The following is a 23,497-nucleotide window of genomic DNA, read 5'->3' on the forward strand; positions in this document are numbered from 1 at the left end:
ACTAAAAGAGGACCTTAAGGCTACTAAAATCAAGTCCATAAAGAAGACTCGCAATGTTGGACGCATTAATGAGACTGACTCCGGAGTAGATATGCAGGCAATAATAACTAATCCGAATATAGCTACGTTCGGGCTTTCTGCTGACCCACCTAGGAGAAAGGGTCCCTCCATCATAATATTTGATGTGGACAAGGAAATAACACCTAACCAACTAATTACAGAAATCATTACAAGAAACTTCCAAGATATCGCCGAGGACCAGCGCAGAACCTAGTGCTGCTTAGGTACTCAAACAAATCAAGAATGGGGACTAACAACATCTGGATAGTGGAACTGGCCCCAGCGGCCTGGTAGATATTGAAGAACCAGACTAGACTTTACATAGAGTGGGGAAGTCATCGTTTTAGGGAGCATGTGGCTGTGCCAAAATGCTTTAAGTGCTGTAAGTTTGGTCACATCTCCCACACATGCGCCCAGGCATCTTCCATCTGTGGTCACTGCTCTGGGAAGGGATATGACTACAACAACTGTCCCACTGAAGCACAAGAACCAATCTGCGCAAATTGTAAGTCCTTAAAAATGGAGCATACTCATTCCATCCGAGGCCCCAAGTGCCCAACATATGTTAAAGCTAAGAGTTTGTTCCAAACGAGAATAGATTATGGAGAGACACCGTAAAAAATTTAATACCACCAAGATCAGTATATTACAGCAATATTTCTTAACTCAAGATCAGCTGATGACGACATATATTAAACTAGCCACACTCAATATTATGACATTGTCAGGAAAAATTGAGGAGTGTGTGGACATCTTAAAGGAGAGAAAAATAAGCATACTTGGATTGAGTGAATCAAAATGGAAAGGAAATGGGTGTAGAGAGTTATGAGGAGGCTATTATCTATATTGGTCTGGGGGTGATGTAGCGAGGAAGGGTGTAGCCATCATTATAGATCACAGGATTAAGGAAAGGCTAATGGAGGTGAACCATATCAGCGACAGACTCCTGTCAATTAAACTGCAAATGAATGACAGCGAAACATTGAAGATAGTACAATTTTACGCACCGGAAACCGGTTGCGAAGATATGGAGACGCTGGAGTTTGAGGACAAGCTCGAAGAGAACATCACAGGTGGAGATATAGTTATCATTGGTGACCTGAACGCAAAAGTTGGAGTGGAGAGACAAGGGCTAGAATACATTACTGATCGGCATTGCTGGGGACCGAGGAATGATGATAGTGACAGGCTGCTGGATTTCTGTTTACGGAACAGCTTGGTCATAGGAAACACCTGGTTCAAGAAGAGAAAGAGTCACAAAGTGACAAGATCCGGTTGGGACAGTCAACAGGAATCCCTCCTTGACATATATATACTCATGGATAAAGAGCGACACAGAAGACTAGTGGACATCAAGGCCATTTCTAGTGTCTCCTTAGGTAGTGATGACAGGTTAGTTGTTGGAGTTTTAAGATTCCCTAAATTGAAGAGGATCAAAATAACAAGAGAGAGAGAGAAAACCATGGGTGCGGAAGTTGAAAGAAGAGGAAAAAGGGGCGATGTTCAGAGAAGAGTTCAGGAAGATTGTACCCAAGACAGTGGTGAACAGCGTGGAATCAGAATGGAAAGTATCAGTGCATTCAAAGCTTTTGAATGCACTGGATTCACTGCCTACTGTTGCAACTTTATAACAAGCTACAGAAAATACTTTTCCAATCGAGACTTTGAGAATGGAGAAAGTGAAATGTTGTAGAAGCTTCCTGGTGAGAAGTTTTAAGCGATTTAAAAACAGAATGGTCAAGGGATTAAAGAATATGAATATCTGAATATGAACTGTGTATGGTGGCAAGCAAAGAAGTCAATTTGAGGTTCTTGGCAGTATTCCATAGACTGATAAGATACTATGTGATAGATGTCCATCCATAATAAATTTTATTTCTTTGTTTTATTATCCATAAAACAAAGAAATTTTCATTGATGTAACCAGTTTATTCATGATAAGTTAACTAGATCTGGAAAACCGTCATTATCATTTGGGCTGCTGTTGTTATTGGGTTTTATGAGCATTAACGACTAAGGCCATATTGCTCCGTATATACTGTCTAAATTATCACGGGCAGTGTAAATTATAACATCATATTTATTTTTAAAATACTACAAAATTATCAGCTGATCCATTTAACCGGGCAAAATTTGGTCTGAATATCTCCAGTTATATTATTTAGATTAAAAGATTAAAAAAATTAGCTAATGTGGCGAATTCAAACTAGGACTGCTTTCAAGAAACACACGTGTCCTTCCACACTTTACTCTATAAAGGTAAAGTAAGAAATTATACCCAGTTATCTAAATATTGTACATTGAGTTGGCTTTGAATTAGCAAAACCTAACTAATACCTCGTTGGACCATCTGGTGTTGCAGGGCTACAGAACATATACAGGGTGTTTCAGTTAAACGTTTCAGAACTTCTAAGAGGGGTAGGGTACATCCTGACAACTCGAAATCATATAGCAATGTGGGGTCGGAAATGCTTTCCTGAAGCGGTGTTGTACACAGAAGCACCATAAAGAAAAGAGACCGTAAGTGAGAAATCGTTTTAATAATACATGAAAAGAAGCAAAAGGTACATGGATTAAAGTAAGTGTTCGAAGTTTCTTCCACGGGCTACAATGCACGCCTCACATCTCCGACGCATGGATATCCGAACATTCTGGAATACTCCAGGCAGCGTGTCCAGACATTATGCACCTCGGAGGATTATGCACCTCGTATTGCTTTCGCACAGTGTACCTTGGAAAATGTGCTACAAATCCCCTTTTTCCTGCTGAAGTGTTGTTTTCCGATGAGGCATCCTTCACAAGGGAAGGAATTTTCAACACGCATAACGACCATATCTGGGCGGTCGAGAACCCGCATGCAATACGACGTCGTGCAACACAGATTCGATTTTCGGTCAATGTATGGGCCGGTATTATGGGAGATCACCTCATCGGACCTTACCTGTTACCATGTCGTCTAACCGGACCTATCTACTTGATCTTTCTGCAGCAAGTATTGCCACAACTTTTGAGAGATGAACAGATTTCTGCATCGACGCAACAGACAATGTGGTTCCAACACGATGGAGCCCCTGCCCATTATAGCGGAGATGTTCGTAACTACCTGGATGTCACATTTGGTCAACAGTGGATCGGACGTGGTGGTCCAGTGCGTTAACCTGCTCGGTCACCCGACCTATCATGTCTTGATTTTTATTTCTGGGGTCATATGAAATCGCTAGTTTATGACACCCCTGTTGACAATGCTGAGGAGCTGGTTGCAAGAATCTCAGTAGCTGCCGAAGAAATTCGAAATTCGCCTGGAGTATTCCAGAATGTTCGGATGTCCATGCGTCGGAGATGTGAGGCGTGCATTGTAGCCCGTGGAAGAAACTTCGAACACTTACTTTAATCCATGTACCTTTTGCTTCTTTTCATGTATTATTAAAACGATTTCTCACTTACGGTCTCTTTTCTTTATGGTGCTTCTGTGTACAACACCGCTTCAGGAAAGCATTTCCGACCCCACATTGCTATATGATTTCGAGTTGTCAGGATGTACCCTACCCCTCTTAGAAGTTCTGAAACGTTTAACTGAAACACCCTGTATATAGATACTGACATCTGTAAATTTTGTCCGCACAATCATTTCATATTCGAAGTAGGAAAGATCTTAACGCCGATCTATTTTTCTCGCAGTCACTCAAAAACTTATCGCCACGTGTGCGAACTACAATCTTATATTAGCCGTTTCCGACTTTTTTCTTCACCAGCGTCATAGACCAGTCCATTCCTATACAAGCAGTGTTCCTAATGTAAGGCCAACTTATTGTACAGGGAATGGATAATATAATGGAAACACCCGATATGAAAGTACTGTAGTAGTTTTTGTTGTTGTAGTAGTAGGGTTTTAGGAGCATCAGCGACTAAGGCCATATTGCTCCGTGTATACTACGGAAAGAGACCCTTAGATATTGAAAGTACTGTGGCCCCAAAACATAAAACTGTTGTCTCAAAAAATATCGTCTGCACGGGTAGCACAGTGGTATCATCACCGTCCTCCCCACACCGGGTTCGAATCCCGTCGATGACGCGAGGAACTTTAATGGGCTTTTTTCACTCCGTGGCTGAGTTAGTTGGTCTCAGGCGTAGATAGCAAGGTTTTTCTCCCCAGTAACTGGGGTTTTTTTCGTCAGCAAAACAGGCAAATCAACCATAGAACATAAGCAATTTACAGACACAAATACGGGTTAATGTATTTAATTACGGGTAAGCCTAAAATAATAATTTTTTTTTTGTCTCAAAAAATATCGATTAAAGAAGGAAATTCCGACACAGTTGTTAAATCTTCAACTGCAGCTTACCAATGACCTGAAACAAGAAAGAAAACGTATCTTCAAACACCTTCAAGGACTTTGGCAGCATTCATGGGAAACCACGCCCAAAGGAGAAATTACTAGAAGATTCCTCCCATCCATTGACATGACTTTCCCAAAGTCTCCTTCCTGGTTTTCACCTGGTATGCAAGTTACATTCCTGATCACAGGACATGGGCCCTTTCAACAGAAATTGACAGCAATGGGAATTGAAAGCAATCCATTCTGTCACTGTGGCGAAGAGGAGTCATGGGGGCATCTCATGTATGAGTGCACTGCTTACGATGATTGTAGGCTAAATTTTTTTACTGAAATCCAGGAGAACTCTCGTAACCATGAAACATACCTGCTTCAGAATGAAACAACATACAAAGCCTTAACGAGTTACGCACAAGCTGTCTTTACCATCAGACAGGCCAAGTTTGCTGAACTTAGAGCTGCACAGAACAACGACCCTCAAGTGCAAACACAAACTGGGGTCGGATAGCATTTACCCAACTGATAAAAGAGAGACTGAAGATTAAAATACTATGCTGGCATCATCATGGTTGGCACTCCTTGGAAAGCTGACTCCCAGAGAGTGCTTGGCCTTTGGCACTCGCACAGTGGCGCCTGCCCCTGTGACTTTTGATCCCTCTACCCATCCCCTATTTCTCCTTACTCGGGTGGACTGCCTTCTCTATCTGTCCACTTTAGCTTGTTCCTCACATTCAGACCCCCCTTCCTCTTGTTCCCCAGGCCTTTTCTTCTCTTCCTCTTTTTTTTTTTTTTTTTAACTTGGTCTTCGTCCAGGACGCTCAGGCGACCCTGGCGGAGACCAGCCAGAGAATAAAGGGCAGCCTGGCTACCTCCTAGCGGTGTGTGCGGGTAACGTGAGGTCCCACCAGGGGTCCTGCGGCCAAATGCCAGGACACCCAACAGAACCTAACGCAATATGTCATATACAACAGACAACACTTTTCTGGCATTTACAGTAGTTCTGTATTTCTTCACAGCGTACATATGGCGCAGATGTGAGAAATCACAGGTGGCGCCTGACCCGCACACTATGCACTATGTCTCAAAAAATAGCTGTCACTGATTAACTTGATATTCTGAGTGATCAGCTTCATCGCATGGCTCAACATTTTTTCCCAAAACCTATATATCATGTTCAATATGATAATACTCCAATACACATATCCAGATGTGTCCAATCTTGGTTTTGAGGAGTATGAAACTGAATTCAGCCAAGTGTCTCCCATGGCCTGCACAATCACAAGATTTAAACATTATTCGGTGGACATATTTAGTGAGGAGAGTAAGAAGTAAATTTACTCCACTTTATCCCTCAAGGAGCTCGAAACGTTCCTGCATGAAGGATGGTCCAATATTCCTCTTAAGACAGTTCAAGGTTTATTTTAATTTATTGCCCATAGAATACAAGCTGTTTTAAAGCAAAGATTGGCCCACCCCTGATTAGTGCATATCCATAACTCTTATCACAGGTGTTTCAATTATTTTCTCCCTCCTCTTTATATTAAGGTAGTTATTGCTTTACCAACAGACTTGTGTAATGGGAGCGTTGTTATGTCATTTCTTACCTGTTCGACAAGATCCCCTTCTAATTTCGTTCCAAGTTATGAGGGTATTATAGAGGTTCTTTCAAAAGGTGACAGAGATTCCCAGTCCCCGAATTTTGTTTTAGCACACAAACACACCGGACTTAGAACACATTTTTTTTGTTGTTGTTATCGTGTGGTTTTATGCACATCAGCAATTTAGACCATATTGCGCCGTATATATTATATCTGTAAATTGCGTGTGCCCTATGGTCGATTTTCCTGTTTGCCGGACTAGAGTCCTGAGTTTCCAGGAGGAAACCATGCAACCCTCGCCTGAGGCCAACTAACTCACCCACATTGCGAAAAAAAAAAATTCCTTTCGCATAGTTGTCGTCCGCCTTCCCTTGGTGTGGAAGGATCTGGGAAAGTACCCTTCTTAGTGATCTCTTCTGCTAACTAAAACGCACCAACACACAACAGAAACACGGAAAAAAAAAAAGAAAAGAAAAAAAGCTCCTGATGAGGACCACCCAAAAGCTATTTTATTTTCTCCTTGTATTGTGTCTATAATTTGCGTGTGTTCTTTGGTAGATGTGACTCTTTTGTTGGACGAAAAATCCGAGTTTGGGGGAACCTTGCTATCTAATTTTGAGACCGACTAACCCAGCCACGGGAGTAAAAAAAAAAAAAAAAACTATAAAAGTTCCTCGCTGCATTGACAGGGTTCGAACTCAGACCTGAGGAAGGACGGTAGCAGGATAGATGTGTGGACGTTTGTCTTCAGCCAGCATGTGGTTGATTGTTGGAACAAATTTCCATCTGTTGTTGTTCCATCTGAAGTGAGAAATTGAAGGAAGAACTAGACAAATTCTTGGAGAGGACAGATAGGTGAGGTGAGTAGTTTTTTTCTTTGTTTTTTTTTGCTGATTCTCTATAAGCTTGCTTTCTTGCATAATTTGCCACTACTAATATTAATACTTTCAATCGGTGTGGGGATTACGGTGATTTTAACCATTGTGCTACGCAGACACACCAGAAACATAGCGCTATAGTAATTTCTGGCATTTTACAGAGTTATGTGCCATACTGCTTTACTTTGGCGGTGGAGTTGAAATAACGTTCTGAAGTCGCGCTATAGAGGTAACAACAAATGTACTTACGACCCACTAATTCTTCATTAGTGGGTCGTAAGCTTGAGAAGTGTTGAAACTTCCATAGCACCATGTCCGCTACATCGGGGGAAACCAACGGCTGGTTTAGTATGGTTGTGAAAGATAATGTGGGGTCCGCTCTGCAATCTGACGGGGTGGAAAGCTCAGAATTTATAGTATCATCCTGTTCTTGAGGCATTGCCTAATATAAGAAAAGTTCACAAGCAGAGTCGGCGGAACACGGTAAACCTGGTAAGCAGGATATAGGGGCGCCAACGTCTGGGGACGCCGAAATTCAAAATTTGTATATAATAATATTTAATAAAAGTATCTGAGGGGTGCCAAATACATTTCTGCTTAGGGGTGCCAAAAACCCTAGCGCCGTGCCTGTTCACACGACAGCAGCATGTGATTGCGTTTATTTTATGAATTTTTCCACTTTAAATAGACGCTTAAAAGTTCTGAGGTTACCGTAGTTGTGCAACAGGTATGTGGTTTCTGCTGGAAACTTGGGTTTTTCGCAGGCAAACCCACGAAAGAATATATGCACAATTTGCAGACTATTTAAATCCTGTTGCTTCTGCTACCGTGGAGAATATTCTAAATGGCCCAACTCCAGTAAGCGTGGGCTATTGCCAAACTTGGAATTTTTTTGCCTTTGCGGTTTGCGACATGATCGCCATACTAAATTATGCTGAATATATTTGATTGCACTGCATGATCCACGTGAATTAACACCATTAAAGTTCATTACTATATATAAATTTATTTAGAGGATTTTCGTTTAAAAGTTTGGTGACTCCAGATGTCGCCACTATATTTCGGCGCAAACTTATCGAAATATTATTTATTTATTTAAGTTCATTTCATGTCAGTTCGCGTTTTTGTTGATAAGAGGTGTAAGACTATTTTCACATGTTGGTATATTCATTCGAAGACCATTTGGATAATTTGCCAGCCAAGTATCATCTTTTATTTGTTATTTTATTGAGTATTCATTGAGTTTACTTGCAATGTCACACTTATTGTAATTTCTTATTTTTTGTACCTTTCACAGAATCTGTGGTCTTTGTAATGTGTCTTAATACCCAACCCAAATTAATGCATCAGTGTAGAATAGACGTGTGGGGTTACCAGTCTTTAATGTTCATTTTAAGCAGTCGTTTTTTGTAGTTTGCGAAGTATTCCGAGGTAGAGTGGCCAGATTCCAAAAGAAATAACGGTATCGGTGGAACTAACGAGAGGCCATAGCAAACGGATGGGGACAGGGGTGGCCTTGTGAGTTTCTAAAAGGGAGGGATAAAGCAATTTTCTGAGGGAACAGGCTTTAATCATTACGTAGTGGCGAAAAAACAAAACAAAACAAAAAAAAAAAAAAAAACATACGGAATTATAAACTCTTGACTCCTGCCTGGACCTTCCTGGTGGTGGGAAAATTGGTAATACTGTATATCATTTGTATTTTAACTATAGTTTATGAACCAGTTAATTTTAAAATTTAATTTATATTGAAGCATATTCATATAGTTTTAAAAATTTTCTGCATTAAACAAGTGCTTTCTTTTAATAAAAAGACGGAATCATAATTTTTTATGTTTGGTGTATGTCGGACAAGAGTTTTTAGGATTATTGAATATTTTAACTACAATTTCAGCAAGTCAGTTGTAGAGGAGGTGAGTTTGATCCCTTACTTTAAGTAAATGCAGAATAATGTATGATAGGTAAAGAGCTTTGCAACAGAATTTTTAATTGCAACTCCAGAAATCAGTAACTGCTTTTTATGAAATTACTTTTTATTTATTACGGAATAAAATTGTATTTAATCCACCAGAACGCGAAAATAATAAATAAATAAAATTCTCCTTGACTTTGGAAGTATAGTTTCCACCCTGTCAGGTTTATAACTCAGACTTTGGGCTGTACATATTTAAATCATTGGGTTGCTGTCATTATTAGTTATGACAAATATGTAAATTGAAAAAGCTTCATGTAATTCTGCATGTAATTTTTGAAAAGAAACTATGAAAAAGAGGATTGTTATTAGGATTCATATATCGCAGGCCAATTTGCATGTTGTATGGGATAAAAAATCGGGAATAACTCATGGGGGGGGGGGGTCCCTGCTCCTTCTGCCTGAGGTTGGCTAACTACAGCTTTGAGATCAAAGAGGACTTTAGAAACTTCCCCAGTTGTTTGTGGTGGGTATTGAACCTATACCTCTCCAAATCAGTGACAAATGGAGAAACTACTATGCTGTTAGGGAGGATGGTCAGTTTGCATAGTCTAAAACACCTGGAATAACTCGCAGAAGAAAATCTTACTTCCTCTACCAGAGGTCAGCTATGGCCCTGAGTGAAAATGTGTTCAAGAATGCCTCCAGTCTCTGATGGAATTCAAACCCAGATCTCTTCAGACAAGTGACAAAACCATTCCATTGTCACAAAGGACAACTGGGAAGAAGTAAATGCCAAAACCATTTCGATCAAGTAGATCACTACCTTTATTTTTATAATAGGATCTGTTTACATTCATGCTAATCACAATACTATGATAATATATTAATATTATATCTGTTATTTTAATAAAACCAAAGGTGCACAAGATATTGGTGGGTCATGTAAAATTTGTTCAATTGAAAGGTGGTCTATAGCTTCTTTGGAAAGGTTAAGAATAAATGAACTAGAGATTAAAAAATATGCTCAGCTTAACTTTCACCACAATTATTATCATAACGATGAATGTTGTAGTGTAATTGATTGAATTCAGCGAGTTTTTTTTTTTTTTAAGCTTGAGTACATACTGAAACAGAACTGGAAAACTGCAATTTTTCATGTATAATATGAAAAAAAAACCAAAAAAAAACTTAATTTAACTGTTGATAAAGGCTAAATGATGTAAAGCTTTAGTTGCTGAAAACAATTAAAGTTGCTAGTAAAAAAAAAAAAAGTCTGCTCTTTCAGAAGTCCACTATGCATATAGGCTCAATGTGGGATAGTGGTTGGATGCCACATTGGTAACCTTTCAGTGTATGCAACTGTGACTCATCTGAACCTCCCAAAATTCATTGTGGTAGATGTTATTTAAAAATAGAAGATTGCATGTGATATCTCAGTGGAAAAAAGGCCTGAAAACTGCACAAACTGGTTACTGGAATTTGTTTGATGCATAAAGACGTTTGTGCCTCATATGTCATCTGCAGAAAGCAGCATGGAGTGAGTTCAAGACTCCACAGGAATATACATCTATGTCAACCATCCACTAAAGAGCTGTAAAGCCATTGATTCAATGGTAGGGCAGTTGTTCATAAGCCCAGTATCAGTCACAAATGTAAAACTGCATTTGGAGATGTATCATGGGCTCCAAACAGTGTCATAAGGTGTGGAGTGAAAAATCTTGCTACAATGTTTTTTTTCTAATGGATGTGCTTGTGTGCAGAGTTTGCCCAGAGAGCGAGCCCCTTGTTTCTAGCATCTTGATCATGAAATTGATAGCAGTCCTGGTTCAGTCAGTCCATTGGTGTTGTGCCTGAAACCATGACGTCTCTCACATACTTGGCTGTTTTGGACAATTATGCACCACCTACATGGGGGCAATACTGTGGAAATAGGTCCAACCAGTATCAGCAAATAAATTTATAGAATTGACATGCATTCCATTTTCAGTTTGGTGACAATATGAATAAAGTACACTTGAAAAGGGCAAAATCATAGGCATCTTTGGTTCAGATTACTATATCATTGCCATTGGAAGTATGCTGTTATTTATTAATAACAGCATACTTCCGTGCCCTTGTCTTGATCAACAATTTCAGTGATTTTTGGCATTTCTTCAAGAGGAGGCCGAACACTTATTAATGCAGCACATGACAACCCAACAACATGCAAACATCAAGTATGAGAAAAGAAATAATGTAACTTCATTTCTGGTATGTGTTAAGAATTAAAATATAGAGGAGAAAACTGAAACAGTTGCCGACCAGGCTAGCCGGGGGGGTAAAGTGCCTGCCTAGCAACCCAAAGGTTGCGGGTTCGAATCCCGCCTCTGGCTTGGATCAAAATACTGCAAAAACCTTGGGAGGTGCATTCTGGCCACAGAAGCCGATGCGCCAACAACTACCAAAAAAAAAAAAAAAAAAAAAAAGAAACGGTTTTCTTTCACTTGAAATTTTTAAAACCGATTTGGCTTGTTTTATAAAAAAACAAATTTCTGTTTATATCTGCAGTGGCCACATAGGGTCACAGGAGTTTACAAGATACAGAGAAAATACAAGAACAGCACTATATTTAGCAGTCGTGTGGACTAGAACCATGGTCAACTTAAACTGATCTATTATTTTATTCTTGTTTTTTACCACTTTGCTATCCCATAGTTACCAAGTGCTGCACTGATAGATGCCCGGGCTTCTTATGAGATGATAATAGGGAAGTGCTGCTCATTAATTCAGTATTGGAAGAAAGCAACTTGCAGTGATAATATTGCAACTTGAAAGAACAAAATAGTATGAGGACTTACCTTTCAGTAAAAATCACTATGATAGTATTAATAAATCCTGCTGGCAGGGCCAGCTCTAGGATTTGCAGAGCAGAGTGCAAAATAAACTGAACAGGCCTGATTATTGGTATTCAGAGCATCTGTTTTATGTAAAAATTAAAAAAAAAATATTAGAATTTTTGATTACATAATATGAACATTAGATTTTCACAACAAAATGCATAAAATTCAATTCTTTTAGTATACATATATACTGGAATGTGTTTTCATCTAGAAACATAATCAGGTCCATTTATAGGCATTGCAGAAATGCTTATTAGACAAGGTCTTCTGGTGTATTTTATGTTCAAGCCTAGAACTGTACTCTGTGCTTTTATTTTAAGCATGAAAGTAGTGTGATGCACCTGATTGGGGTGCTTAAAGCCTTTAATGGCTTGAGTAAGCTGCATGTTAATGGTATTCTTTCACTTGCTGAGACTACACATGAGGGGGCATAAATTCAAATTGAGGAAGGATACAAAAAAAAAAAAAAATGTGTGGAGTTTGCCTTCAGCCAGTGGATGGTTGATTTTTGGAACAGAATTCCATCTGTTGTTGTGGAAGTGGATGGGTTGAATAAATCCAAGGGAGAACTAGACGACTTCATGAAGGGTATGGAGGGTTGAACTTTTTTTGGGTTTTTTTTGCTGATGCTATATAAGCTTGCTTTTTGCATCATTTGCTATTACTACTACCTCTAACATCCACTAAATTGCAAATGAATGCTAGTCATGTGCTAAGTTGTTAATATAAATCTTACAGTAGGAATGATGCTAAAATAGTCCTTTTTCTTTTATTTGTAGAAATGTACAGTGCATCAAATAAAATGCTGTCACATTTGGAAAAGAGTAATTGCCAGTATGGTAACATTAAGTCTTATTTAGTGAAGAGTCCTATTGGTAACATTCAAGTAACGTGTTGTCCAAGTGGCTTGCATGCAGTTGAACAGACAGCCGAGATTAATGACCAAACATTTTCTCCCAATCCACAGTAAGTAAATTCACATCTTAATAAATTGCTAGTTGTTTTATTGTTGCTTATTAAATAAATTACTATATTTATGTAATCATACTAAATGCAGGCCAAAAGTTGTCCAACTGGCTGTGCTGATTTAGCACAGAGAACAGAGTATCTAACTTATTATGATCATGTGCTGTGTATATGCTATATGCTTGGTTTCATTTTGTCTGTCAGAAAGCAGCAACATTTCCATGTTTTATTTCATTCATTTGTAATCTTCTATACTTCTAGTTTTCATAATGTTTTAGGTTAATTCTCCTAATTATCTGCTCAGAAAAAATTTTGGAAATGTGCAGATTGCCTGAAAGCTATTTTTTTTTTTTTTTCATGTAAATATGCTCTCCATAGCAGGTGTTAAACATCTTCAGAAAAAAAAAAAAACACTTTTTATACATAGGGAATGTGTTGTTACATAATGCTCCACAAATCATTTGTTTTATGTGTGTGTGGCTATGAGACTATTCAACTGTTAGCATTTATGGCAAGCAGATGTGTTTCGTGGTGCTCTTCATAGTGATTACTTGAGATTAAAGGGGATTAGTGGATCTGCTTAGGATTAGAGAGGTTAGATTGCTTTTAAATAATTTATTTAATATATTGTAAAGTTTATTTTGATAATTTGTAAATTTAATTTTTATTATATTATAAATATAATTTTTTAAAAGTTACTTTGTTATTTATTAAATTTAACAATGGTTGTGACAAGATCCACCTTAAACACTTCGGCACAGGGTATCATGACTCATATGGAAATAGCCGATGCCAATTTCCTGGGGAATCATGATTTCATCCTTTGCAGAACCTATGGCATGTATTCCAAGGTCGATATAGTTGATAATCACCTGATGATTCTCTTCTTTGTCACCATTGTATGGAGTGTACCAATTTAAAGTTAAAATTTGGTGCATTGTTAGAACAATTTGTGTCACTGAAAATATGAATGTTTGCCCTAGAGAATAATGTAACCGGGAGCTTGTCAGGAACTCGAGACTCTAGTAACCGACCAAGTGATGCACTCCTGGTTTGGGCCTCAGAGCAGAATAACCAAGTACAAACTTCTCTGGTTCAGTAGGACTTTGTTTTATTAGGAGACTCCATTGTCAGGGAAACGAGGAATATTTTTTGGAATAAGGATAGGTGGACTAGAACCAGGGTAGGTCTGCTGGGAGCAACTATTAACGATGTCACCAACAGATTGTCAGATTTTAAGGGGGATAAAGAGATTATTATTATTCATGTGGGGACAAATGATATTAAGCATACACAATCTGATGGTTTGTTTGACAAATATAGGACCATGCTGAAGAAATGCTGTGAGTTAGGTCATAATATCTGTGTCTGCAATTCTGCCCAGGCATGTAGGAGGGATTATATACTGAAAGCCTTGTGGATTAACTCAAGACTTGGACTGTGCAAGGCTATTGGGGAGAAATTTATATCAGCTTGGCCCGCACTTGTATGTAGAAGGAATCTGTTTTGTGGAGACAGGATACATTTAAACAAAGGTGGTGCAAAAATTTTTGCCAGTATTATTGAAGATACCTTAAAGGTTCAGGGAAACTGCTAGTTTGGAGGGACAAGGGTAATATAGATATGCATTTATCTGATAATGTTGGTCAAAGTAATGCTTGCACATATGTCAAGAGTTCTTATTTGTTACCACAACAGATCATATTAGCAAGATCTGAGGAGATAGCTGATGCCAGGGAAGCAAGCTTAAATAACTTAAAATTAACTATACAAGAATGCAAAGTCTTAATTGTTTATACAGTAATGTCAGAAGTGTTGTCAATAAAATGAGTGAATTTGAACTGCTGGTTATTAAGAGTAATCCTGTCATAATAGGGCTTGCAGAAACATGGTGCCACTTGTAGATGGGGGATGAAGAGTTTCAGTACGGTATGTACAATGTATTTAGGAAGGATAGGGCAGATAGAAGGAGTGGTGGGGGTCATGCTTCTTATCAAAAGCAGCCTGAGCACGACGAAAGCTTTCCTTGGTTGATACGTTGTATGCTAGTATAGAATCTGTCTCTTCGTATGCTAGTATAGAATCTGTATGGTGTGGGATAGTCAGAAGCAAAGGTATAATGAGAGTGGGAGTAATCTACAGGTCAGGTGATTGTGAAGATTATGATAAGAGCCTCTATGTGCAAATAGAATGGGCAAGCAAGCGTGAATGTCTTATTATGGGTGATTTTAATTTGCTTCTAATTGATTGGAGCAAATGAGAAGCAAACTCGACATGGGGGACAAAATTTTTAAACCAACTAGATGATTGTTATTTGTATCAACATGTCAGAGAAAGTACTGGGAAAAGAATATTCTAGACTTGATCATCACCCATGAACCAGATGACGTAATAGGGCTGGCGGTACAGGAACCAGTAGCATGAAGTGGTCACGGAGTTCATCGGTGGACGATAAAGAGAGAGGTAGCAGTAGTTAAAGGCAAAGGAGTGGGTTGTAATTTTAGAAAAGGAAATTACTATGGCTTAATATGATACATGGCCTCTATTAACTTGGTAGATATCTCACAGAGAGTGAATACAATTGAGGTAAGTATACCTTTAAAACATTAATCATAGAAACCTTGAATGCATACATACCATTAAAAAAATACTCTGAGGAGGATTTCAAGTTGAACGAATAATGAAGTTGCCAGAATACTTGAGGAGAAAAAGACTGCATGGAAAAGTTAGAGCAATGAAAAGTACTGAAGCCTATAACAGCTACAAATTGATCTGTAATAGCGCCACAGAAAAGGTTAGGCTGGGCAAAGGCAGATTATGAGAAATCGCTGGCAAAGAGTGGGGATAAGGAATTCTTCACATATATAAATGCAAAGAAGAGGAGAACAAACCAGATTGGACCCTTATGTAATGGATGTGGGACAGTATTAGATACCCTAGCTGATGTTGCAGATGAACTCAACAGTTACTTTGCATCAATATTTACAGAAGAAAACCCATTTATGTCAATGAAAAATTCTGGGAGTGAAGTTGAAGAATATGTAATTAATGATATTGAAATTTCACATGATTATTTAATGAAAAAACTTGAGCCTACAGACAATAAGGCCCCTGGGGTTGATGGCATATATCCTGTAATTTTAAGGGAGGTGGCAAGTGAGTACATTGAACCGTTAAGGCTAATTATGAAAAAACAAGAAAGGCACCCGGGGTGGATGGGATCTATCCAGTTATATTAAAGGAAGCAGCAAAGGAAGTAAGCAAACCCTTAGCCATAATTATGAGAGCTTCCTTGGACTCAGGGGAGGTACCTATAGACTGGAAATGTGCAAATGTGACCCCAATTCACAAAGGAGGATCAAAAGCTGACACAAGTAATTATAGACCTGTGAGCTTAACTTATGTTCCAGGAAAATTAATGGAGGCACTGGTTAAAGAAGCACTGCAGGATCATTTAGACAAGACTTCAGTTATAGCTCGGACACAGCATGGTTTTGTTAAGGGGAAGTCTTGCCTGACCAATTTGATTGTATACTATGATGCAGTCACAAAAGAACTGGATGCAGGGAATAGCTTTGATATTATATACTTGGATCTTAGAAAGGCTTTTGATACTGTTGCACATGGAAGATTGCTACACAAACTGGAGCAGTGTGACATTGGAGGCAAATTGCTGCTATGGATAAAGGGGTGGTTGAGGGGGGGAAGACAGAGAGTGGTAATCAATGGACACTGCTCATCGTGGACTAATGTTATTAGTGGAGTCCCTCAGGGCTCAGTGTTGGGTCCATTATTGTTTTCTGTATTTATAAATGATATTGATGATGGTATATCAAGCTTAATGTCCAAGTTTGCAGACGATACAAAGGTTGGCAGGGTTGTCAAGGATACTACTGACACTATGCTGCTGCAACAGGATCTGGAAAGGTTGAGCAGATGGGCTGAGAGGTGGCAAATGAAGTTTAACATTGACAAATGTAAAGTACTACACATGGGAAACAGCAACCCCAGAGCAATGTATCATCTCTGTGGTACTACACTGACAGTGGTAGAGAATGAAAGGGACTTGGGGGTGGTTGTGCAGGCAGATATGAAGTTCTCTGTGCAGTGCAGATGGGCTGCAAGAGTAGCTCATGGAGTATTGTCAATGATATACAGGAATTTTTCCAGCAGGGATAAGGAGGTGATTATTCCCTTGTATAAGGCAATGGTCAGGCCACACCTAGAGTACTCTATACAGGTCTGGAGGCCTCATTTCAAGAAGGATGTAGAGCTGCTGGAACGAGTACAGAGAAGGGCAACAAGATTAGTGAATGGAACAAAGGGGCGCTCTTACGAAGAAAGGCTTAAGTTTTGCAAATTACAGTGTCTGGAGACTAGGCACCAGCGAGGTGATCTGATAGAGGTGTATAAAGCCTTGAATGGTTTGAGCATGCTCAATGCTGATGGGATTCTTCCTCTAGCTCAGAATAATCACCTGAGAGGGCATAAATTCAAATTGAAGAAAGACAGATGTAGGATAGACGTGCGGAAATTTGCCTTTAGCCAGCGGGTGGTTGGTTGGTGGAACAGACTTCCATCCCTTGTAGTGGAGGTTGATAGCCTAAATAAGTTTAAGGCTCAGCTGGACAGGTATTTTGAACGAACAGAGGGGTGAAGTGGAAGTGGGTTTTTTTTTTTTTTTTTTGGCTGATGCTGCATAAGCTTGCCTTCTTGCATCAGATGCCTCTACTAATGCTAATGCTAATGCATCACTAGACTCAGGAGAGATTCCGTTGGATTAGAAAAGTGCCAATGTATCTCCAATACATAAGGGCGGTTCTAAGAGTGAAGTGGGAAATTACCGACCTGTCAGACTAACTTCACTAGTAGGGAAAATCATGGAGGCAGTGAACAAGGGTGGAATTAGGAATCATTTGGATAGAAATGGAATTCTGAAGGATACACAGCATGGTTTCGTAAAGGGAAAATCACATTTAACAAAGCTGGTTAGCTATTTTGACAGGGTCACTCATGAGCTGGATTTAGGGAATAATTTTGACATTGTTTATTTAGATTTCAACAAAGCGTTTGACTAAGTCAAACCGGAACAGGTTGGAATCATCGGGAAAATCCTTAGATGGATAGCAGGATAGCTTCAGGGCAGGAGGCAGAGGGTTTTGATAAATTGTTATTCCTCAGATTGGGTTAATGTAAGAAGTGGGGTTCCCCAAGGATCAGTCTTGGGACCACTGTTGTTTTTGATTTTCATAAATGACATTGATGAAGGGATAGATGGCGTGATGTCTAAATTTGCAGATGATGTAAAGATTGGTAGAGTAGAGTAATTAATGATCACTGCCAAGCAGAGCTTCTTCAGAGTGACTTAGATAGACTTCAGGGACGGTCAGAAAAGTGGCAACTAAGCTTTAATCCAGCAAAGTGCAAGGTTTTACACCTGGGGAACAGTAGCTCCAAAATAATTTATACACTTGGTGGAGTTGAAATAAAGCCAGCAGTGGAAGAAAGGGACTTGGGAGTTATGATACTGTCAGACATGAAGTTTGCTGAGCACTGTAGACAGGTTGCAAGGAAGGCCCATGGATCCTATTGATGATTTATCGAACATCTGCTAATAGAGATAAGGACGTTATAATCCCATATAATGGGATTATGACGTCCAGCAGATTCAGTGATCCACTATGCAAATGTTGCTATCGCTTACAAGTATTATATGGCATCCTTTTGAGTCCTGAAATGTGACGTTGGGGGGGGGACAAAAGGTGTAGAGTAATGGAGAAGGGATTTGAACAGTCGAATGAAAAGCCAAGGTTCCCTTAATTGTGGGAGAGTTTTCTGAGATAAAAAAAAAAAAAAACAGGCCCCTTTAGAAAAAGGGGGTTGGAGGAGTTGGCTTAGAGGTAAGAGCTGTTCAACAGAGGGAAGAGGAGAATTAGAGAAAGGCTGCAGGCCGGGAGACAGAAAGGGAGGCTGAGAAGAAGTGAGTTTGGAAGAAGTCATGACCACCATGGAGAAAATAGAAAAAAGTGATCCTGCCCACATAGAAGTTTGGTAAGTGAAATGGTAAGTTAAAACACCTCCAAGATTCTGGTAGAATGATTCGAAGAGAAAATTAATTCGTTAACTCTTATTTAGAAAAAAACAATAATATATTAACATAGGATAATGATTTCTTTCTAGAATGGTAACACATTTATTTGTTATGCACCTTCAAAATGCTATAGTGTTTAATGTCTCCTAATGCTCTGATAAAGAGTAGAATAGAGATCCTCTAGTTAAGTGCTGAGTTAAAGTAACAAGAATGTTACTTTAACTCAGCACTTCATTAGCAGTCACGGGCTGAGTGACCACTTGGCCCGTGACTACTAAATACGGTGCTGTTTCTTGTATTCTGTCTATCTTGTGAACTCCTCTGACTGTTTGGTCGTCCCGGAGTATAAACAGAAAATTTATTTATTTATTACACCTTACCTGATCCAAAATAGACTCTAGATCAACCATGGGAACAGGTAGTTGTCCCACACTGTCTAAACGGGCAGATTTTAAAAGCCTGCCACGATGATCCCCACAGCGGTCATTTAGCTTTTGATAAGACATTACAAAGAATTAGAAAAGATTTCTTTTGGCTGAATATCTATAGTGATATCAAAAATTATGTGGACACCTGCTCATGGTTGCAAAGAAAAGGTTACAATCAAAAGGCAAAAGCAAACCTGATATGCAATCCGACTGAATCAACGCCATGGTATAGAGTCATCATGGACATCCTTGGATCTCTACCTACTAGTTTAGGTGGAGATAAATATTTGCTAATGGTGGTGGACTGTTTTACTCGCTATGCTGAGGTAATACCATTGAAAATGTAGAAGGCAGAGAAGGTGGCAGCTACTGTTGTCAACCGTGTAGTTGCCTGACATGGAATTCCCCAGATCCTTCTCACAGACCAAGGTTATGCAGGAGACACGAAAAATTGGGAATAAAGAAGCTCCAGACGAGCACATATCACCCTCAATGTAACGCTAAGGTTGAAAGGTTAAATAGGACCCTAGCAGCAATTTTATCACATGTAGTCAATGCTACGCAATCAGACTGGCACATCTGTGTACCCCTAGCTATCACTGCATATCACTCTGCCATTCATTCTGCGACACATGAAACGCCAAATTATTTAATGTAAGGGAGGGATGTAGTATTACCCCAGCACATCTGGACATCACAGACCCATCCAACTTATGCATAGTTAGAGCATTATTCTGAGCAAATGGTTGCAAGGATGCAACGAACCTATGAAATAGTTCAGCAGCACCTGCAAAATGCTGCAGAAACACAAGAACAACAGTGCTCCAGGAAAGCCGTAGACAAACAGATTAGAATATAAAGTATAATGTGACTATAATAGGAAGTATAGTGTATTGTTACACCCTGAGATTTAAACCAGGTCGAACCTGCAAGGTGGCACGCCAGAGTAGTGGACCTTATAGTGATATCTCAAACTTCTCCAGTCAACTTCAGAATTCAGCATCTTTATCATCCTAAGGATAAACAGTTGGTACAAGTTTGATCGGTTGACCAAAGTTATAGATCGTAAACCATTCCCAGAACTGCACCTAGAAGTCCCGGTCATCACTGAATCTCCTGAGGAATCCACAGAGCACACTAAACCAAAAGAGTGATGAGGAATCATAAATGGAGGAAGAAGAATGGATTGAACCAGTGGACACTGCCACAGTAATCCCCACTTTACCTGTCTCTATTCCACTAGCATACTTGCCAACCAGGGGTCAAAAGGGACAAGCACTGAGGAGGCAAGAAGGTCACATGACTTTGCCACCTAACAAGCAACAGGGAGGTAGCCAGTGCCCTACTCATCAATATAATTTACATAGCAGGGGATGCAAGCCTCCTGTCCATGTATCATTACCTAGTAGTGGAGAAGAGGTGATCATAGTTCCTTAATCGCCAAATGAGATAACCACTCCAGAGGATATACAGGTATCTGCGGAAGAGACAAAACAGAACGTCTCTTCTGATACCACGGAGATTGAAGCTACAGGATGACCTGCTCAAATTTGTTCAGAGGAGAGTACTGTACCCCAAAGCTCAAATAACCCAGGAATCTTAGAACGGTTTGTGGATTGGATTATAAAACCTGACATGGAGGAAAATGGGGAAAGTCAGGCCAGGGCACTGGATCCAGTGCTTATGACTACGTTCTAAAATTAACTGATGCTTTAAGGTGAAAGACAGTAACTTCCTTCTTATAGCACTGTCATCTTTATATTGGGTTATATTAAACCAAGTCTCTCTTTTTGCTTAAATGCCGTCATTAAAATGTTATGAACTAAGAACTTCTCTCAAGTCAACTTCTCTTTTAAGAATAAACAATTTTTTTTTTATCTCTTTGTCCTATGCAGGCTGAGTAAAGCAAGACCAATCGTGAAAATTAAGTTTAGTTCAAGATGTGCACTGTGGTTTACAATATGCTTAATTCGGGAATGATCGTTCATGCCAATGTCGGTCTCCAGAGTTAAACAAGGTGCCTACAAATATGTGAAATGGAGCACCGTTCATCAGCTTTATTTAAAACAATCCCCAATGACAGTTGTGTGAGGACCAATTGCTGAGACTGTGTCAAGCAATGGGTATCGAAGCTTCTCCTTTCAAACGACACCTTGGTTCAGCCCAGACATTTCATTTTAAAGCAATCACTGAAGGAAAATGGCACTTCAATATATCAATGCAAAAAGGGAAATGATCCCTGTGAATGTGCTAAGAGTAAGTTTAAAGGCAGTTTGGAATATTGTTTCGAAACAGAATGTGATTAGTTGTCCTCTTGCACATGTCAAAGACATGCGGCAGAAACATACTGGTTGGCCAAGATTGGGTCACAAGTAATAAAGAACCCTTTGATTATCTCGCATAAAGTGTTTGACACCAGCTGAGAGGTCTTCACACTGTAGTAGACATGAGAAACATTTGTCAGATGAGTTGGCCCAGTTTGAAGAACAAGATTTAAAGGTAATATTTGCCAATTCAGTTTTCACTGTCACAAATAGGCACATTAATCATAAGGAAACTTGGAGTAGAAAAAACATTCATAATAAAGGAAGAACCCTTTCAAGCTAACGTAACTCAGGAAATCTTATTAATGTCAGGACTTTTAAAGTTCTTGTTTATCTCACAAAAAGGGAAGGTAGTGCAGGGGATTTGTACATGTCATGGGAAGAAATGTGTAGGAGATTAACTTGTCATATGCTGGGATATAGTTAGAAACAGGCACTGTCTGTCTACCCCCTTTTATTTCACATGTAAGTTACAACAATTGGAGTAGTGGCAGCAGTAATTGTCTGGTATGCTAAGCTAATTCTTAAAATGGTATGGCAAACAATCAGAAGTCTATACTTGATGATAAGAAGCAGTTGGAGAATCTTTAAAGCCGTGTGGCTTATGACAGCATTAGTGGGGCTAACTGGTGAGGACGACAACAGAGTATAAGGTTATCTAGAAAATCATGCCCATGTAGAACTAAGACCCGAGGTGACAGTGCCACTTGTACAAGTTCTGGTAATTTTATCAACCGTTTTATTATTAGCCGAGTAAACTTGTACAAACCATCAGATCTTGCAGGCAGAAGTTGAAGAATGTGAATCAGGCTTATCTCGACCATGCAAAGTATATACAAAGGCATGAGCTACTTTACAATGCCTTTTGGTTTGTTTCTAGTATCCAACAAACATTATTCCAGTTACAGTTAACTTTCAAGCAAGTGCATTGCCACTGGCAAACTAAACAGATTTATTATACCTTTCCTGCAGATTTGCATCTTATCAGCCAGGTAGCATTCCTCAAAATGCATACTGCGCTTAGGGGCTTCATTGTCATGCGAATTACTAATTAGCATTAGCATTAGCAGAGGCATATGATGCAAGAAAGCAAGCTTATTCAGCATCAGCCAAAAAAAAAAAAAAAAAAAAAAACCTACTCCCATTTCACCCCTCCGTTCGTTCGAAATACCTGTCCAGTTGAGCTTTAAATTTGTTTAGGCTATCAACTTCAACAACAAGTGATGGAAGTCGGTTCCACCAACCAACCACCCGCTGGCCAAAGGCAAATTTCCGCACATCTATCCGACATCCATCCTTCCTCAATTTGAATTTATGCCCTCTGAGGTGATTATTCTGAGAAAGATGAAGAATCCCATTGGCATTGAGCATGCTCAAACCATTCAAAGCCTTATACACCTCTATCAGATCACCTCGCCGGTGCCTAGTCTCCAAACTCTGTAATTTGCAAAACTTAAGCCTTTCTTCGTAAGAGCAACCCTTTGTTCCATTTACTAATCTTGTTGCCCTTCTCTGTACCCGTTCCAGCAGCTCTACATCCTTCTTGAAATGAGGCCTCCAGACCTGTATACAGTACTCAAGATGTGGCCTTACCATTGCCTTATACAAGGGAATAATCACCTCCTTATCCCTGCTAGAAAAATTCCTGTATATCATTGACAAGACACCATGAGCTACTCTTGCAGCTCGTCTGCACTGCTCAGAGAACTTCATATCTGCCTGCACAATTACCCCCAGGTCCTTTTCATTCTCCACCACTGTCAGTGTAGTACCGCAGAGTTGATACGTTGCTCTGGGGTTACTGTTTCCCATATGCAGCACTTTACATTTGTCGATGTTAAACCTCATTTGCCACCTCTCAGCCCATCTGTTCAACCTTTCCAGATCCTGTTGCAGCAGCATAGCGTCAGTATTGTCCTTAACGACCCTGCCAACCTTTGTATCATCTGCAAACTTGGACATTAAACTTGATATCCCATCATCAATATCATTCATAAACACCGAAAACAACAACGGACCCAACA

At 39.4% G+C, this 23,497-nt stretch overlaps 2 protein-coding genes across 2 annotated transcripts in view; both read left to right on the forward strand.

Annotated features, from left to right (window-relative positions):
- The first annotated feature begins 1,024 nt into the window (after positions 1-1,024).
- LOC150075277 (protein CFDP2-like) lies at positions 1,025-8,637 on the forward strand. The gene is made up of 2 exons (XM_090388428.1): positions 1,025-1,452; positions 8,625-8,637. Exons 1-2 carry the CDS (start codon positions 1,025-1,027, stop codon positions 8,635-8,637), a joined length of 441 nt encoding a protein of 146 aa, XP_090244554.1.
- Positions 8,638-8,752: 115 nt separating this feature from the next.
- Positions 8,753-23,497, forward strand: part of LOC150075278 (methylated-DNA--protein-cysteine methyltransferase-like) — a 30,899-nt gene continuing 16,154 nt past the window's right edge. The window contains exons 1-2 of the mRNA XM_090388429.1: positions 8,753-8,831; positions 12,444-12,630. Of these exons, the coding sequence (XP_090244555.1) occupies positions 8,825-8,831; positions 12,444-12,630 (194 nt within the window). The 5' untranslated portion in view covers positions 8,753-8,824. The remainder of the gene's footprint in view (positions 8,832-12,443; positions 12,631-23,497) is intronic.

This window comes from Mastigoproctus giganteus, chromosome 14 (genome assembly GCF_048544385.1).
Source record: "Mastigoproctus giganteus isolate SK-2022 chromosome 14, ASM4854438v1, whole genome shotgun sequence".
In the NCBI taxonomy this organism is placed as follows: Eukaryota; Metazoa; Arthropoda; class Arachnida; order Uropygi; family Thelyphonidae; genus Mastigoproctus; species Mastigoproctus giganteus.

Excerpts from the sequence above, each read along its gene's own strand:
- LOC150075277 (XM_090388428.1), top strand. The coding sequence starts at position 1,025 with ATGAATGACAGCGAAACATTGAAGATAGTACAATTTTACGCACCGGAA.